The 19,004-nt window shown below is 38.5% G+C and overlaps 2 protein-coding genes across 2 annotated transcripts; both read right to left on the reverse strand.

Moving 5' to 3' along the window:
* Positions 1-6,750: 6,750 nt before the first annotated feature.
* Positions 6,751-11,097, reverse strand: hinfp (histone H4 transcription factor). The gene is made up of 9 exons (XM_032576579.1): positions 10,632-11,097; positions 10,327-10,553; positions 9,429-9,540; positions 9,193-9,345; positions 9,022-9,099; positions 8,797-8,917; positions 8,569-8,707; positions 8,353-8,477; positions 6,751-7,797 (listed from the first exon to the last, which is right to left on the reverse strand). Exons 1-9 carry the CDS (start codon positions 10,771-10,773, stop codon positions 7,431-7,433), a joined length of 1,464 nt encoding a protein of 487 aa, XP_032432470.1. The 5' UTR covers positions 10,774-11,097; the 3' UTR covers positions 6,751-7,430.
* A 1,532-nt stretch (positions 11,098-12,629) lies between these two features.
* Positions 12,630-18,382, reverse strand: dpagt1 (dolichyl-phosphate (UDP-N-acetylglucosamine) N-acetylglucosaminephosphotransferase 1 (GlcNAc-1-P transferase)). Its single transcript, XM_032576580.1, has 9 exons — positions 17,922-18,382; positions 17,731-17,851; positions 16,452-16,665; positions 15,925-16,071; positions 15,629-15,713; positions 15,355-15,543; positions 14,380-14,467; positions 13,908-14,063; positions 12,630-13,414 (listed from the first exon to the last, which is right to left on the reverse strand). The coding sequence occupies exons 1-9, from the start codon at positions 18,074-18,076 to the stop codon at positions 13,349-13,351; spliced, it is 1,221 nt and encodes a 406-aa protein (XP_032432471.1). The 5' UTR covers positions 18,077-18,382; the 3' UTR covers positions 12,630-13,348.
* Between the last annotated feature and the right edge of the window lie 622 nt (positions 18,383-19,004).

The raw sequence follows: 19,004 nt of genomic DNA on the forward strand, positions 1-19,004 counted from the left end.
ATGCTGACAGTCGGAGTAAACAGGAGGGAGGTTTTGGTCTGTCTCTTTAAAGGCCGCACCTGCGCAGCTGCCTGGTGCTGATGCTGCAGTGCCCGGGTTATTTTCGGTAAAATAGCCGGGGTTACTCGCGTTCAAGCGGGCCCTACACGCCTTACATCACCCCTGAGAGGAAAACGAGCCCATTTTTAGCCAATCGCACCTGCTTCTTAATCAGACTAATTTAAAAACGAGCTCCCAGGTCGCTTCGTGAACACTTTCAGTCTTCCAACCCACCTCTCTCTCTGTAAAGCTGCTGATATTATCAAGGATTCTTCTTGCACAGCGTCTAGGAAAGGTATCCATATTGTTTTGACATTTTGTCACGTTTACACAAACGTCACTTTACTGGCATTTTGGGTCTTAAACAATCAATTCAGATCATTTATAGCGCCAATTCGAAACGAATGTCACCTCAGGTCACTTTGCAAGAAAAATGCAATCATCTCCACAGAATAACATTAAGCTACATAGGCTACATTAGTATTTGATTCTATCAAGCAGTGCAGGCAAATTCAGTTCTCATTCATGCAAATTAATAAAAAGTTATCCATCTAATGGATGGAAGCAGATCTGATGGAAAGAGTTATTGACTTTGCAGCAAACTGGAAGACTATTTTGTTTCTTTTTTCTTTTTACAAATGAAATTATATAAATTTGGGCATCCATTTGGCTTCAACCCTACCTTATACTGTTTTTACAGGTCTTCTGGGGGCATGTCTCTATCAATTTTACCCATCCAGGAATGTTTTGCATATTCTTATTTTCAAAATAACCCCAAATCAGTAAGATTAGATCAAGAACATACAGTACAGACCAAAAGTTTGGACACACCTTTTAATTCAATGAGTTTCCTTTATTTTCATGACTATTGACATTGTAGATTCACACTGAAGGCATCAAAACTATGAATAACACATGTGGAAATATGCACTGAACAAAAAAGTGTAAAACAACTGAAAATACCCCTTATATTCTAGTTTCTTCAAAGTAGCAACCTTTTGCTGTGATTACTGCTTTGCACACACTCTGCATTTTCTTGATGAGCTTCAAGAGGTAGTCACCTGAAATGGTTTTCACTTCATAGTTGTGCCCTGTCAGGTTAATAAGTGGGATTTCTTGCCTTATAAATAGTCATGAAAATAAAGAAAACCCATTGAATTAGAAAGGTGTGTCCAAACTTTTGGTCTGTACTGTATATGAGCATCAGTTTTTAAGTCTTACGGCAGATTCTGTGGGGGTTTTAGGGTTATCAATAACTGGCTGTGTCTAATGAATGGATATGCTCTGATCTAAATCGTTCCTTTGGCTGTTAATGCAGGATTGTTGTCCTGCTGGAAGGTAAATCTTCACCCCAGTCTCAAGTCTTTCACAGCACTCCCGCATCAACTCTGACCAGTTTTGACGTGAATACCAAAAATAATAACGCTGCCACCAATATGTGTCACGTTGGTGATAGCATGTGACTGATGCACAATGTCTGTCTGGTGACCTTTCATACAGGTCAGCCAATTTTAATCTGCTCTCTTTTACTACGAGGTAAAAGAGAGCAAAGGGAGCTCAATCGAAAAACAAGCCAAACCTTTTAGATTTTTATTTACAAAAAAAAAAAGAATGTTATGTCTAATTATTAACGTCACTTCACATTTATGCACTGCTTTGTTCACAAAAAAAGGTGAAACAAGTGAATGTGCAAGTCACTGGAACAGATCCCACTAATGGTGAGTTTTCTCTTCTTCAACCTTTATGTAGAAGGAAAAGAGTAAAGTGGCGTTTTTGTTTTAAAGCTCCATAAATAGGGTGAATATGACACAAACTTTATTTGTAACTAAATCCTTGCTTGCACACAGAAACATTTTCCCTCTATTCTCCTCTCGAGGAGAACAAGATAGTGTTTGTTACCTTCATCAAAGAATGAGGTAAAGTGTTTACACAGATTATCTGAAACCTTTATTGTTATTCTTGGAACTGGATGACAAAAAAAATCAATCTCATGGCAGATTGTTAATCTAATCATTAACAATTATTCTTCTGTTAAAGATAATGTGTAATGTTCACATTATCAGTGATTGACAGCTATGTGAGATAACAGCACAGGTGCTGGTTTTCTTTTCATGATCTCTCATGTGGGCATTTAAAATTAGAATAAAAGATGGCTTTGTAAAGTGGCAGTGGGAGGAAGGTTGTGAAATTTTATCTGCCAATAAATGAGGGCTTGGTCTTCTATAAATACTGATGTGAAGCCTGGAGGAGAAACATCACACAGGATGGCTGCTGCTCTGCTCTCAGTGAGCTTTCTTCTTCTCCTGCTGCTGCCACATGAAGCGATCACAAACCAAGGTATGCTGGTGAGAATGTATTAATCCATGGAGGTATGAGTTATGCTGTGCATCAGTGTCAATTTCTGTGCAGGTTTGGAATCTCTTCCGATCAGGCTGACTGTGGAGAATGACCTCCATAACATGGCTCCCGAGTCGTTTTCCAGCACTGTGGTGAAAGAGGGTGTTCTGTTCGGAGCTCTGACGAGACTCCAGGAGACTCAGCCTGACTTCAAGTAAGACCCCAGATGAAATCCCCCCCACCAAGTCATCTTGTCATCTCAGAAACCCAGTATTTATTTAAAGCCGTGACCCATTTCTGCTTGCAATAACCGGCCCTCGCCTTCTTGTGTCGTCAGGTTCACGGTGACGGTGGATCCAAACTTTGGCTTGTTTCTAGAGAGCGTGAACGGAGTGGCTGGAGATGAAAACCAGCAGACCTACTGGGAGATCCTGACTGAAAACTCTGGAGAGTACACCAGACTGGATGTGGGTGAGTTTCCTCCAAGGAGATTCAGCAAAAACAGATCCAAGGGGGATCTAATGAGCTTTAATGAATCAGGGGGATAACTTGTTCTCTTACTCACTGTTAATTATGCTGTGCAGAGAAATGATCCAAAACTGTTGGGAAAAACTGTTTTCCTAAGCAGTTTCAGTGAAATGATACATGTTATTGAAATAAAAACCTTCTCCTGTGCTGCTGTAGAAAGAAAAAAAAAAAGAGAAAACATGTCTGGAAACAAACTGATAACATACCCCTTCTTGTGTCTGCTTTCACAGGAATCGGCTGCTACACTCCTAAAGCAGATGAGCACATCGTCCTGAGGTTCAGAACCTGGAACTCCACCACAGAGGAGTGATCTGCCGTAACTCATCTGGATCGCATGCAGCGGAGAAGAAGCAAGCTCCGCATCTCATTTCTATCATCCACTAGTATTCATGATTTGGTTTAGATTGAAATATTGCTACCATTTCTCCTTATGCAATGTGAGATAATAAAAGCAACAGCAGCTCCTAGTGGTGTCTGGCAGAAACGTCATTCTTCGAAGGTAAATATTCAAAGTGTGTGCAGGAAAATATAAAGAAATGAGAAAATAAAAAAACATATTTGCAGCATTTTATGTAGAATGAATTTATGAAAGTGTCATCAGCAAAAGGAAAATGGCAATTAACTTTCCACACAAATGATTTAATTGATGTGAGTATATGTATTTTACAAATATTATTCCAAAAATATTTTTCACAATGAATTATTAAAAAGTACACCCATTGTAGTAACCACGAATACCATTTTTAACAAGGTCTACAACAGACATCTGACTGCAGATCTGCCTTTTGTAACAAGATTAGTGTTTTAGCTCCTTGCAGGACAGATGGACTGAGAGGTGGAGCAGTGGAGTTTACAAGCAAACACACAACTTATAGTTTTAAGCCTCAGGTATCAACCTAATTCTGTCTAAGAAAGCAAAGGAAAAATGCTGGCTTGCAAAAGTAAAGTAAGAATAATATATTTTCATATTTTCTTATTTTACCGATGTGTGCGTGGAACTGGAGGAAGACTTTCACTTCGTTGTCTGACAGGATTAGCCTGCAGTTGCTAAAAATACACATATACAAAAAAAAAAAGAACACAAACGTTCATCAAAGAAATAATGCAGCACATTCAGATCTAATTGTGCAGAGAAAACAGACTGATTACATCAAAGGTTCCTCACCACATGATAAGGAGCAATCACAAATACAAGGAGCGCACTGTGTGAAGAACCTCTTCCAGCCCGTCTCCTTCTTCCTACAGTTGTTCATCAGCGAGCAGCCCAGTTTGGGTGGGCCGAAGTAGCCCTTATTCTCACAGGTGGAGTCACACGTGCCATTCAGTTCGCTCTCCCTGACTTCAATGCTTCCGCGCTGACACATCCCTAGCAGGCGGACAGGATCTCAGCAGGACTTTTTGATGAAAACCTTTCTGATTTACGTCACTGTATTTTACTGTTTACTCACTGAGGCAGATGGGTTTGGGGGTCCAGAGGCCATTGGACTGGCATGACCTGGTTGGGGTTCCCAGCAGGATGAAGCCAGAGCGACAGGCGTACCTCACCACAGAGCCCACCCACCAGTCATTACCGTAAACCACTCCGTTATAGTCCGCATCAGGCCTGCCGCAGTTCACTGACACATGAAGAGAGCCAAAATAAGGACAGTACGCTATGGTTTTTTTATGGAGAATGAAAGAGTCGACACTGACTGACCTCTGCAGAGAGATTTGTAGCCGAGCCAGCAGCAGCTGGAGTCGCCACAAGGGTCTTTTCTGAGCTCCTGGTGACGGGCCTTACACCCTCCTAAACACAGCGGCGCTGACCCGGACCAGTAGGTGTCAGCCATGAGATCCGGCTGGGGAATCCATTCTGTCTCACCTGTAGTAAAAACATTTTGCATCTGCTAATCTGAGCACAATGTGCACACAGTTATCTGTGAGGTTAATTCACCAAGAAATATAACTATTATTTTTGATCAAATAAATTGAGGAAAATCTAATTTCATAACCAAGTTAGAACATTAAGAAGTTCAGAAGAAGATGAGTTTTGTGTTCCAGAGATAAAGGAGTTTTGGTGTAAAATGTGTGCATAAACCCCAGACAAAGAGCAAAAGAGTGTAATTATTTATGGTGAATAAAGTCCTGTATCAGGATGGACTGAAAGGCCATTCAGGAAGGAAGAAGCCATTACTTCTTCAGGGACATAAAAAGCCAGATTACAGTTTGTAAATGCATTCGGGACAAATACCTTAACCTTTGGAGACGTGTAAGCAAGCTGAAATGTTTGTCCAGATTGTTCATCGTTACTTTTGGAGGAAAAGGCTTGAATACCAAAGACAACAAAACCCAGCTGTGAAGTACGGGGGTAGTAGCGTCCTGTGGTTTGGGTGGTGCATTTCATAAAACAGATGAGGAAACAACTTCATGAGGATATATTGATGCAATATTTCAAGACAACAATGAAGAAGTTAAGCTTGACAGGACAGTGGCCCTACTGCAACTATGCAAAATCATGCAAAAATAATTAAAAAGTAGCCAATGACAATGCAGTTCATGTTTTGGAGTGGCCATCAGAAAGCTTTAATCTCAGGTTCATAGAAAATTTGTGGTCAGAACGGTGAAAGTGTATCAGCAAGGTTCCTACAAACCATTAAAATCTATGTATTTTTAGTCAATCCTAAAATACTATGTTGCATTAAAAACTGGTTATTTTTTATGAGAATTTAAGACCTTCTCCTGCACATGACATGAGTGACAAATAGTTTCTTTTATAGTTAGAAGAAAAAGAAGAAGGAAAAAAAAAGAGAGAGAACAGACAACTTACCGCTAACTTCCAGCTCTCCATTCCACTCGGGCGTCTGAGAAATCCCTTTATGAAAGGACCAAAGCAGGACTAACGAGAGCACATTCAACAACATGGAGCCCATCTTCTGATTCCATTACTCACTGTAGAAAACTTGCAGATAGATGAGAGAACTGGCCAGTAAATTCATTTGACGCAACGTAAAAGAAGCACAAAACAATGTAAGAGTAAAAGAACGATAGCAGAGCAGCGTTCACTACAGAACGAGGAAGCAGTGACGTTAAGTCATAAGCCAGGCTCTGTGTGCTTCTTAATCTTCTACACACGGCTAATGCTGTGTCCTTTATTGAGTTGGGACTGGACCTAAAGCGTTGGCAAAGTTTTGATTCACCTGACTGAACTTTACTCAGTCTGGAAATAGCAAGACGACAAAAAGGACAGAATAGTCAGAAAGTGAAGGATAAACATCAACAACCTCAGCTGGTTATTGCAGTCATTTCTGTTTTTTGTTTAGTGAGAAAATGTAATTTGTTTTGTCTAAGTGTCCTCTTCTAAATGACTAACCAATCAGATTTGTCTTCATTTCATAAATCACATGCAGAGTATTTTTTATTAAAACTAGTAAAACTTATTTAGCTATGAAAATTAAGACGTAATATCATCATAATGAAGACATATTTGTAAAAATTTATTATGTTGCGTGCAACATTAATCTTCTATGGCAGCAGTAAAAGGTTATTGATTAATTTTGAAAAATCTAACCAGGAATTAAAGCACAGAATAGAAATGAAATTAAAGGAATTACATTGAGGGGGGGGGATCAAATGTAACTTTTAACAAAATCTTGAAGCACAATTTAAGTACCACTAATAACCCATCAATTCACTTAAATATATTTGAAGTATTTTTAAAAGAGTTGTCCTATTGGTAAAATGAGTTTGTATACAGAACTTGAGTGATAAAAAATACAACAAAACTGATTTTGTTATACTTCTAAACCTTTAAAGCTGCAGTGTTTATTAACAGTCAGAAGGGGGCAGTGCAATAAAGGACCAGGGGTATCATTGCCTTGAAGAACTTATATTTGCACCAATTAAATCCTACATGACAGGTGTAAGCTCTGCTGCATGATTCAATATAAACTTTAATTACATCCAGCTCAGGTAAATAAAAATATTATAAAGTAGAGATAGATTCAGTAAACCTATAATGCTAATTAGGAAAAAGCTGTTTTCTGATGATTGTGTGTCACAGTTCCAGAGGATTTACCAGAATTACACATCAACTCAGCCGAAAACAATAGAAAGAAACTACATTCATGTAAACAAGTGCATGTTTTTGAGAACAAATAGAAACACAATAAAAAAAAGTCTTTATTCAAACTGATGAATAAGCCAAACATCAAGTATTTTCTCATGACTCAAAGTATTTGAGTCAAAACCAAGCTTGTTCCCCACCCTTTACTTCAGTGATTTACCTTTAAAGGCTGTGGTTTATATGTCAGAGCAAACTCTTGATATATTACTGAATAAATAAAAATTGCTTTAAATACCGGTAAAAATGATCTTCAATAATGATATCCGTCACATAATACGGTTTGAGTTGCCTCACATAGGTGTTCAGTTATCCCGTTTTAGAACCAGTATTAGTTCTTAACATTCGATGTCACTAAGACTTCAGCGGCCTGTTCACACGGCTCCAAAGTGACTGAGCAACAGCGCTGCTGATAATCTACGTCAAATCAATCCACCTGCATGCCTTGCTGCTGGGCAGCATCCTGGAGCTGCAGTATGACGGAGTGCTCGTCTCCTGTTAGGACGTACAGCATGTCCTCCACCTGACCGGCTTCTTCTGTTCTCGTCGGGGTTTCCTCAGTCCTCTGCTCCTCTAGCAGAACCCCTCTGAGCTGCACCTGCACCTGTGAAGCGGCAGCAGCTGCCTGTGCTGCAGGGTCGTCCTCCAGCTCCTGACCGTCAGTGGGGCCGCCGTCATCGTCGTCATCCTCCGCCGACCGCTTCTGCTTTTCCCTCATCAGCTGCTCCGTCAGCTCCACGCTCTCGTAGCGAATCAGCTGCAGCCGCATGAAGCCGTCCTCGTGCTCTTTGTACCTGATAGGTTGATTAAAACCAATCAGAAAACCACAACTGTATTCACAAAACACTGTTTTGGACTGACATTCTTAGAAATGTTATTTTTTACTAGTTTCTTCACTGTTTCACAAAAGCATCAATAAACATTAGTAATTTTTATATATTTTACACCGCTCTCGTCTACTATTAAATTCTTTGTATCTAAAGTCTACAGCATTATTTGGTGCAATAAGAATATCACAAGTTTGGACTTTAAAAAAATGTATGTTCAGCCTCTCTCCATCAAATCTAACTTTAGGTGATTTTACAAAGATGAATGGACAAAATATTTTGACTGTGGATGCACAAACCTGGTGGAGACATACAACCAAAAGATTAGGAAAGTTTACTGTAAAAAGCTTAAACTGTTTGACAACCGTACAACCTTTTGCTTCTGATTCACAATTTTCAACTATTTTATGCTTTCCTTTCACATAAAATCCTAAGAAAACACAACAACAAACGAGTCAAAATGTGAAAACGTTCAAAGGGGATAAATACTGTCAAAGCTATCTGCTTAAACTGGACACATACCTGAACCTGGGGTGTCCTGACGGCCATTTGAACTGATGCTTTTTGTGGAGGTGGACTGTCAGGCTGTTGCCTCTGGTGAAACATTGGCCGCACACGTGACATTTGTAGCGAGCTGTAAAAGTCCCCTGATTAGGGAAAAAACAAAAACAAAGAATTTTACTTGACTTTGCAGGTGGGAAAGCTGAAATCCGCTCCTGCTGTTTCATCAGAGCTCACCTCATGCTCCTTCTGGTGGTGAATCTTCATGGTGCCGGGTGTACGAGATGTGAAGCTACACCCGGGAACGTCGCAGCGGAACGCCGGATCGATGCTGTGGGTGTCCAGGTGTTTACGCAGGTCGATCAGATTCTTACAGCTACAAAAGGCAAACAGGAGAAAGCGTTGAAACCCCATTCATGAGGATGATCTCAGGTTGCACGGTCGCAGCTGGAGAAGACAAAACACCTGTATTCACAATACTCGCAGCTGTACGGCTTCTCGTTGCTGTGGCGGAACTTGATGTGGCTGCGCAGCGACGAGGGTGACGGGCACGTCATGTCGCACAGAGGGCATTTGTAGTGGCTGACTGTTGAAACATATGAAGCACAAACTAATATTTCTTCACTCTCAAAACAAGATAATTCAGATGAATGACTGCCTTAAGCTCCAACTGATGAGGTAGAAACCGACCGTGGGTTCTCATGTGGTCTCTGAGGAGTCGCTCTGTTGCAAAACGTTTGGAGCAGTGAGAACACTGGAACCTCTGACCTGCACGACACACACACCCGGCACCAATTCAACACCAACCAAGCCCAAGAATGTTTTAACAGTTTACTTTGACATTACTCTAACTAACTCTACCTTCCATGGCGTTCTGTCGAATGATGTGGTCGAAGAACTTGGTGTTGTTTGCATACATCCCGCCGCAGCCTGGACACGCCACCACCTTCTCCTGTGTGTGGCTGCGCAGGTGCTCCCGCAGCTTGGGGCGCCCTTTAGCGGTAGCTTCGCAGTCTGGAAAAATAACAAGGCGTGCAAAACGGGAGTTAAGCAATCAGCAACACAAGTCCCTGTATTTTACTCCGATAAATAAATACCTTTCCATCCACAGCGTATGGGGAACTCCCATTCACCTGTCGGTATTTCTATGGACAGGGTATGCATTTCGACGTGACGGTAGAACCACTCCGGGTTTTCATACGGAGCTTGCTGTAGCAGATGTGGACAGAAGAAAGAAGCATATATATATATATATATATATATATATATATATATATATATATATATATATGTATACATGAATAAAATTCGACATGCAATGGCTGAATAAAATAAAAAAGAAGGTTTTGTCATTAAAGCCCGCACTTGAATTTGATTGAAAAGCTTTGGAATGTCTTTAGGAATAGGCTGATTATTGTTGAAGCAATCCAGTGTAGATGAAATAAAACAATTTTGCAAGGAAAAGTGAAACAAAATGACTCCACAGAGAGTTAAAAGACTTATTGTGCTTAATCAAAACTGCCTGAAGTGAGTCCTTACTCTCTGATACCACATCCCGCTAACCCCCTTCAGTCAGTCTGGTTTTATATAGCATTTTTCACTAAACTAATTAAGTGATGCTGTGAAAACAACTTCTTGTATTTACTCAGTTTAAGTGTTTAATTAAAATGTATTTGAAGAGCTGGAGAATTTAAGTGTGACAAGTGAAAGAAAAATAAATCTTCAAATGACTGAATATGCAGAAGATAGATGGATGGACTGCAACTTATAATCTTGGATAGGTGGCGGAAGACGAGTCCTCAAATCTAACCAAACAGATGACCAGGGAATGAACGTATTTAAATATTGAATGGCTGAAGGAAAACGGATAAGATTCAATCTTGAATCCCGTGGATGCCGTAAAATCCCAAAAGCCTTTGTGCTCCTCTTGGATGCATTCAAATGAATCCCAAACCCATTCTGCTAATAAGACCCAGGATGCAATTTAATTCCTACCTCACACTCTTCCCAAAGACAGACGAAATTGTCCGGGATGTCCGGGATGATGTTGCGGTTATGGTAGGCGATGGAGCAGCTGCCCAGTTCTGGCTGTGCGTCCAGGGCCTGCTGCCCCAGCTGCTTCAGCTTCGTGTGGTAGCAGTGGAACAGGAGGTGGCGCCGCAGCTCCTCGGGACCATCCACCGAGCAGAAGCCACAGTCTCTCCAGAGACAGTTTCTCTCCCCTGCACAACAAAATGGAAATTATTCTTTTGCTTCACAGCTTTATAGTTTAGAAACAAGCCCCTCGGAACCGAACCCACCTTCTGCCTCCTCCTCTTCCTCAGTGAGATGAGCCTCAGCGTGCTTGCAGAAGTTTTCCATCTGGCTGAACGATTCTCCACACGAAGCCCACTCGCACTCCACCTGTAGGGGTTTCTTCTGTGTGCGTTTGTTCGGTGCCATCGCTATATGAACCGGAGCTGACTCTTAATATTGTTTTTCGTCTCGCTTGCTTGTGTTTCTAAGTGACCACCATTATTACCCTGTCATGTGGGAGCTAGCTGTCACAGAGGAAAGCAAGGCTGAGACATTCAGCACTACACAGTCCACCCGGGACAGAACCCACGGGTTAATATGACACGGTAAATGGCAGCTTGTTAAAGGTGTTCATTCATTTGACTGCACACTGCTCCGAGGATAGAGTTGAAGTTGATGAGCGGGCTGCAGACACTTTCCCGCGGAGCTCCAGCGACAGCCGGAAACAGCTCCGTTGTAAAGAGGAAATAGATAGAGTGCAACAAAAATGTTTCGGGTGAAACAAAATATAGGTCAATATTACCGGGTGCCGATTGGTACATGTTTATTTATTTGCAACTTGATAGAAGTATAAAATTACACATGAACAAGGAATGCAAAAGTCGCATATTTTTGTACCACAATAATCTTAACATGCTTGAAAAGTTGTAGGAAAAAGTAAGAAACTTATTAACTCCAACCCCATAAACTCATATTATATTTTCAGATGGACCCTCATTAATAAATCAAATAAAAAAAAATAAAACTAAACATAGGTGAATTAATTTTCTATTTCATCTGGGTTTACATATGTCTAAATATATGCATCCATACATTGTTACCCACTCATATGCATTAGCCTCAATTTACATATACACATTCGTACTAACTCCCATCCATCTTGTGAAAATTACCTTCTTATATTTCCTTTTAAATTGCATTAAATTTTGACTTTGTTTTAACTCCTCATTTAACTTCTTCCATAATTTTACACCATGAATTGAAATACAAAAGCTATTTCTTTCATAACAGTTTATTTGATGCCTTAAACATAATTTGGACAATTTTAAATTCCACCAGATCTTCAAATTTAAGAATTCTAGACTTTGTGGGCTCGGGATCATCCCACCAACCCATTTTTTAAAATGGGTTTCCTTTAAAAAAGGAAAGGAACAATTTAAACCTACTTGATCATTATTTTAAATCTTGCTTACCTTATACTTGTGCTCCACAGCATTTAAGGTAAGAATGAAATATTTTGCTCAATATAGTTGCTACTAAATATTTCAAGTAAAACAGAATAACTTAGATTATCATTTACTACACTCAGGATAACAAATTGTAAACATTTATTTCTGTTAGTTCTGATGACTATAGTTTACAGGTAATAAACACTGGAAGTCCAGTTTCTCATAAAACTACATTACATAAAATATAGAAATGTTGGCCTGCTACGTAGTATCTGCATGTATTGTATAGTAAATGTCCACTTCAATTGGTTTTGCATTCCCATCCTCCCCCAAGGATGCAGTTGTATCTTTTGCATGTGCAGGTTGCCATATATATTAACATAATTATAACATTCATATAATTAACTACGGCACTAAGAACAACCAGCTTCATCATTAAGTTTTTTATTTTACCTCTGCTAGATATACAGATTTTGTTACACAATAATTGTAGTTTTGTGAAATTTATTTTATTTAATGATACATTAATTAGGTACTTGTGCTATGATCAGATCCTCTGCTAAAAACATATGTATTTCCATGATACTCATGCCATGCAAATATTATCAATATTTGGATTAATCTTCCACTTATAATCAAGGCGATGTCAAGAGTTCACCCAAAATGTCTCAGACTCGTTACTTTAGATCTCTGTTTAATCAGCTTATGTTTCTTTTAAAATATATATATACTGTACATCCGAAGGTTAACAAAAAAAAAAAACAGTATTCTTGTGCTGCAGCATATTTTGAATGGATAAAATAAACACATTCCAAATAATAAAGAAAGCCCATCTCTAAAAATAATTTCAACACTTTTTATTTCAGATTTCTTCACTCAATTCCAAAAAATAAACAGTGCCTCAGTTGAAATTACATTCTTAAAGAAGTTCAAGTGCCAGTCAACCTTATAACTCCCCCCGCCCTTCATAAAGCTTTACTTTCAGAACAATCCCATCACTATCATCACAGTTAAAGCATTCTAATATGCCTTCTACTTACCTTGGCCCTCCCTGTATTTTCAATATAGTGTCGCTTCCTCATATGTAACTGCATTTGTTCACATAAACAATTCTGTCTGAGATGGTTCAGAACAAAATAGAAAAACAAAACAAAAAACAAGTATTAACCTCCAATTCACAATGTATGGGTTACTGCGATGAAGAATTTTCCTCCTCTATGTTTGTATTAATAGCAGACCCACTATGATGCATAGTGGACATACATATTGACAAATTTGGTCATAATTGCTCACAAGTTTAGGTGAAGAAAGTTGACACCTCGTCGCACATTTCTTTCTTTAAAAAAAAAAAAAAAGAAGTACAAATATATACTCTCCAGCTTTTTTGCAATAAATTAAGCAACCAGTTGTATTTCCTGTTTGGATTCAGTCCTGCTGTTGATAGTTTCTAATTTAGCGTTTCGGCTTTCCTGCAGGTGGAAAAATGACAGGCACAAGCCTGTAAGGTATTTCCATAACAAGGTGAGTTTTTCCCAGTTTTAACAGAGAGGTGTCTAGACGTCATAGAAGAGACGCACCAGATGATAACGAATCCCAAAAGCCAATGCGCTGCCCATTACCTGAGGAGAAGACAGAATTCAAAATTAGTTCAAAACTGTTTTACTCTGAAAGTTTTCCAGCTACATCACCTTTCACATTTTTGTCATGTTGCAATATCAAACTTGAACATATTTTATTTGGGGGAAAAAATACAAGTGCATCAAAAAGGATTAATAGCTTTATTTGTTTATTTAAAAAATGTAAAAATGTATAATGTAAAAATAAATGTGACGGCTATCCACAGTTGCTCTATCCACTCTGAACTTCTGCTACTTCTAAGGAAGTAGTAATTGCAGTGAAAAGTTGTTCTACAAAATAATCACTCGAATTTAAAAACAAATGCCCAGCCCGCACTTCAAATTTTTATATGTAAGGGTATAAAGAAAACGTGTATAATTGTTTTAGAATTATGCACTACTTTGTGTTAATCTATCACAGAAAACCTGAATAAAATACAAAATACACAAAATGTGGAACGGTTAAACGGGTATGAAAACTTTTGCAAGCCCCTACCTGTATGATGAGCATGATGACCGTCAGGTTTCTCTCGTGGATTTGCCCGAAGAATTTCAGTATGAGGTTTATTAAAGTCATGTTGTTGCACTCGATAAAGTCTCCATCTCCGTCCTGGCCTCGCCGCACCTCTAGCACCTTTAATAACTCTGCCACCTGTCGATACAATAAATGACATTTAAACACAATTCAAAAGCTGCCAGTGCCTCGCCTTCAGGTGCATGCCTGACTACATGAGTAAATGTCAGTACATGCAGGTAATCAGATCTCTGGATTGCACTCCATGTTTCTGATTAAACTAAATCCAATCGTGCATTACATTCAAATAATATGCTGCCGCTGCTTTCAAGCAGTCTGTGTTTGGAGGGTAAAAACAACAACTACTGTTCAAGTATTTGAGTTGCCCATCTGCTTGAACAGTAAAAAATTACAGCAAAGGATCTAGCTGATTTAAATGTAAGTTAAGTTTTACCTGCAGAATGAGTAATCCCAGTTGGGAGAGATCTTTCTTTTTAAATTTAGAGTAGCTCATTCCCAGTTTTCCAGTGTCTGGATCCAGCCTTTCATTGAAAAAGGAGCAGTTAGAAAAAACAGATGTCACCATGTACAAAACTACCCTAGAGTCCAGTGATTTTACCATGTTAAAATGTTTTTGGTTCAAAACATGGATCAAAGAATAACTTAAGCAAAAAGAAAAAAAGAAAATGACCAAAAACCAGATGTAAAAAAATAAATACTTAGGTGCTTCATGACCAGCAGTAAGTTGAACTAATTTGGGTCCAAGCAATTTATTTAATTTAATTTATTTACTTTAACAACAGTGATTTTAAATTATTTTAAAGACTTAATAGATAAAATCCTAGTGAATCTTTACATTTTGTGCAATGTGTTCAGAATAATTTGAAGTAGTCTGTCAAGCCTTGTCTTTAAGACAAAGGCAAAATTCAAGCAAATGCTTGACAACCAAACGACTATTTTACAGCACCCCACTATTGATGAATATGTGTTAAAGGCCTTAAAATAAATTCAGCTTCGATTGCAATAGCATAACTAATGCTGCACATTTTCTGTGTGTTGATAATTACAATTTTGTTTATAACTACGAATGGTGTCGTGTGTATGGGACAGGGACAAGTTGTCTTTTCTGACAAATTGCAAAAAAACCAAATAGTTAAAATGACTAAACCTTTTCAAATATTTTCAGCATTTATTTTTTTCTTGCGTTAGGTCCACCTGATTTGTTAATGATTAATAAGTCTGTGTTATGTGCCAAAAAATGGTCAACAACAAGGACTAGAGAAAGCTAGAAGAAATTGTCTATTGAAGAAAATAAAATTTAAATTCACTCTCAAATTTTGCAAACTAGCATACGATAACAAAACATTAAGGTGTCTCTAATAATGCCCAGAAGACAAAAACTATATTGAATTAATGACGAGTGATTTACCTGGGGAGCCTGTGTCTGGGACAGGGGATAATGTGGAAAAGCTGAGGTAACGAGTAGATGAAGTTGACCACTTGAGGAATGAAGAACAGCAGCATGGTCTTACTGAAGTGTCCCAGGATGCCAACAACAGCGAAGGTCATCCCGGCAAAGTAGCAGAAAGTGTCTCCCACAAACACAGACGAGGGATACCTGAGTCAACGCAGGTTTGGGTAAGCTAGGTGCCAGTTTGCATTGTCGAACACAGAACTGCTGGAGGGTTTTGCGTTTAACTCACCAGTTGTGGTAAAAAAGTGCTAATGTGGTGAAGAAGAAAGGAATCATGAAGTAGAGAGAGAAGACGTGGTCATCCCGGTAATCCCCTGTTTTTTGTAAAAGCACAACAGAGAAAACGAAAACATGCTGAGATACTTGCAGGCACAGATATTATGTCATAGAAGATTGCAGCATATGCAAAAACAAAAATCCTATAAAACAACTCAGCTATTTCTAAAGCATGTTTGTTTTCTAAAATGTGTTAAACATCAAACATATGAGACGAATAAAAAAGAAAAGGAATCTACAGTCACTCACCGCTGAGCTCCAGTAGATTAAAAACGATGATAGAACCAGATATAAACAGGGCTTGACCCGATTCGATGCCGTTGATGCCTGCTAAGATGTTGATGGCATTTGTGCAGAACACTGCAAGCATCCCCATGTAGACGTAATAGAGGATACCTGCAGGACATGGAAAGACAATTGTTAGTTGTGCTTCTGGTAATGTGTTTTATGGAAAAAGTTTCAATTATTACAACTGTATAAAGCAGAAAACAAGCAATGACTGCGAAAGTAATTATACCTTATAAACTTTAGAACGCTTTGACATGCTACAACCACAAATGTTGACATATTTTAATGAAATTTTATTGGATGGGTCTCAAAATAGAGAGGAAAAAAAAACAACTGTGACAAAATGAGATAGTGTTCAACAGATTCCAAGGCAGTCTATATTTCAATATAGTTTGTTTTTTTATATTTTTAGAATGAGTTATATAATTGATTCCAGAGAAATCTTGGGATTCCCCAGGTTCAAACCAACAATGTTGTAATCAACTTACCCAGATCTAAATGCATCCCAAGCAGTGCTCTGAAGGGTTTGGGCACCACTATGACAGTATTGCCAAAGTTTGTGAAGTAGACCATGAGCAGTGGCAGAGAAGCCATGGTAGGAAGAAGGAGCTTGTGCCTCCAACGCAGGTTCAGCACGTCATCAGCAAAGCCCAAAAAGATCATGCAGCAGATGGCAAGAAGGGCACCAATCAGCTGCACAAACTGCTCAACCAAACACATGGGGAGAAACAAAACCAATCAGCAGCTGAGATAAATAAATATTGGTGACCAAGTCTCTACAGCATCCATTTGAAGCTGGTTTTCTACCAAGTAGTTGATTGGGAGTGGTGCCATTTTTTGGTGGCAAAAACACGTTTTTCTGTCCTACCATGAAAACACAAATTTGGCTGGAACTTCAACTAGAACTGTGTTTCTCCAGGTAGGTTTGGTGCAACACAAAACATGATTTGGTTTCCATGGTCATTTTAGAACCAACTCCTATAGAAAACGTGTACTATGAGATGAAAATAAGATCATTGTCACTTCAAGCTTGTGTAATACAATAAAAAAAAGAAAAAGTGCTGTTCTACTAGCAAACGTTTTTATTACAATGCTTTAGCAGGAATACCAAATACTGGACCAATCCTTGCCGGATAAATATATTCAAATTAAAAGATAGACTTTCCAAAAATGCTTAATGTGAATATTCTACTGCAATTAGAGATTAATTTATTTCAAAGTAGAGCTGGACAATATGGCTGAAAAAATTATCACAATATAAGAGTTTTATATCAGTCAATATCAATGACTATTGAAAGCGATAATTATTGATTAGGTTTTTGTTTTAAATATCTGAAATACTACCAAGAACTCCTGTTTGATCCACAGTTTTCCATCCATGCCATTGTTTACTCTAAAGCAGTTATGAGGCAAAGAGGCAAAACCTGAAACTGCTGCTGCAACTTATTGTTACTAGGGAACCAAAGTTGGGGGTGGGGGGTACTTGAAACTGCTCGTTACCCAGTTGATTGTTGCTAGGTAACCAAAGAGCGTTAGTTAGTTGATACCACCAACTTTCCTCCGCCTCCATCTCCCAAAATGCTGTGAGGTTCTAGATCGGAGTTCAGTGAACATTCTATATATAGAATATTGTATCAGATTTATTGAGATATATACTGTTACTGCTTCACTGTTCATTCCTATTTCAAAGTTGTTTGTTTTATTATTAAGAGTGCTCAAAAAAGTTGCCCACGTCTCTATGGGCTTCTCAAGCACATGCTTACCAACCTCATCATGTGGGAAGCCCGTGCACTGATCGCCCACAAAGCAGCTGAGAAAAGGCACTGGGATGAAGCAGAAGAGGATGATGAGGAAAACTGTACCACTGATTACTCCTTGGGACTCTGGGCTGCAAAGGTAAGAAGAGAAAGTGAGGTCAGGAGGTAACGCCACAGTGAATTAAGACATTTCAGACTCACACTCTGTCTTTGTTTGGCTTGTTTAGGTCCATTCCGTAGAGTCTGGCAGAGATGAAATGATCTTTGAAGGCAGGGATGAGTTTGAGTGTGGCCATGCAGCCCAGAGCTGACATGAAACAGCTGATGACCAGCGGCAGGACGGGAACAGGCGACATGTTTTCAGCCGTTCTTATCAATCTCACACATCAAATCACGTCTCTACAGCAGCAAATCTCACGGTGAATCCTTCTACACGACTGACGAGGAAGCACCGGGTGTTTTCACTGAAGTATCATCACGTTACGCTGTCATTTTAAACCAAAAAGCCGCTTAGTGATTATGTCGCCAAGATAAAAAAAAAAAAAAAAGAAAAACGCCATAAGTTACATTTGAAGCTCATATCATCTTTGATAAGGAGGCGTTGAAATAGCAAGCTGGAAACTGCCTCTCTAAACTCCACGTCTGTTAACTGGTCAACCATTAAGTTTCGAACGTCACCAGACACTACATCCGTTTAAACTTTTCAAAATAAAATAATTGAGTCTGGTTTTAGCGGTTTAGTTGGAATCACGAAGAAACTATAGTTGATGTATTTATGTTGTTTTATTAAACGCCTTAGCTGAATATATTTTATTTTTTCGGACATGTTTCTTCGTATTTTGAGACATTCTTGTTGCTCTCAAGAGAACATATTTTATTTTTACTTTTAGACAACTTCCTAAAAATGATAACATTGAGAGTGTCTTGACTGACACGGAAGTGTCATTTTCTTCTTCGCGTGATTCTTTAGAGAAAATAATAAAACAATGCCATCTCTTGGAAAAAAGTAGAAATAAAAATCATTTCGTCAACTAAATAGAAATGTTTTGTTTTTTTCCCCAAATCACTTTTGGCACTTTTATTATTATTATTATTATTATTATTATTATTATTATTATTATTATTATTATTATTATTATTATCATAAAAATTAATAATTTTATCACTATATAATGAAAAATTATTATTAATAATAATAATAATATATAATATATGTTATATTATATATAATATAAAATATTACTTTGAATTTCCATTTTAAAATCTGCCTCTACTATGCCCTCT

The sequence above is a fragment of the Xiphophorus hellerii genome, chromosome 11 (assembly GCF_003331165.1).
Source record: "Xiphophorus hellerii strain 12219 chromosome 11, Xiphophorus_hellerii-4.1, whole genome shotgun sequence".
NCBI classification, from domain to species: domain Eukaryota; kingdom Metazoa; phylum Chordata; class Actinopteri; order Cyprinodontiformes; family Poeciliidae; genus Xiphophorus; species Xiphophorus hellerii.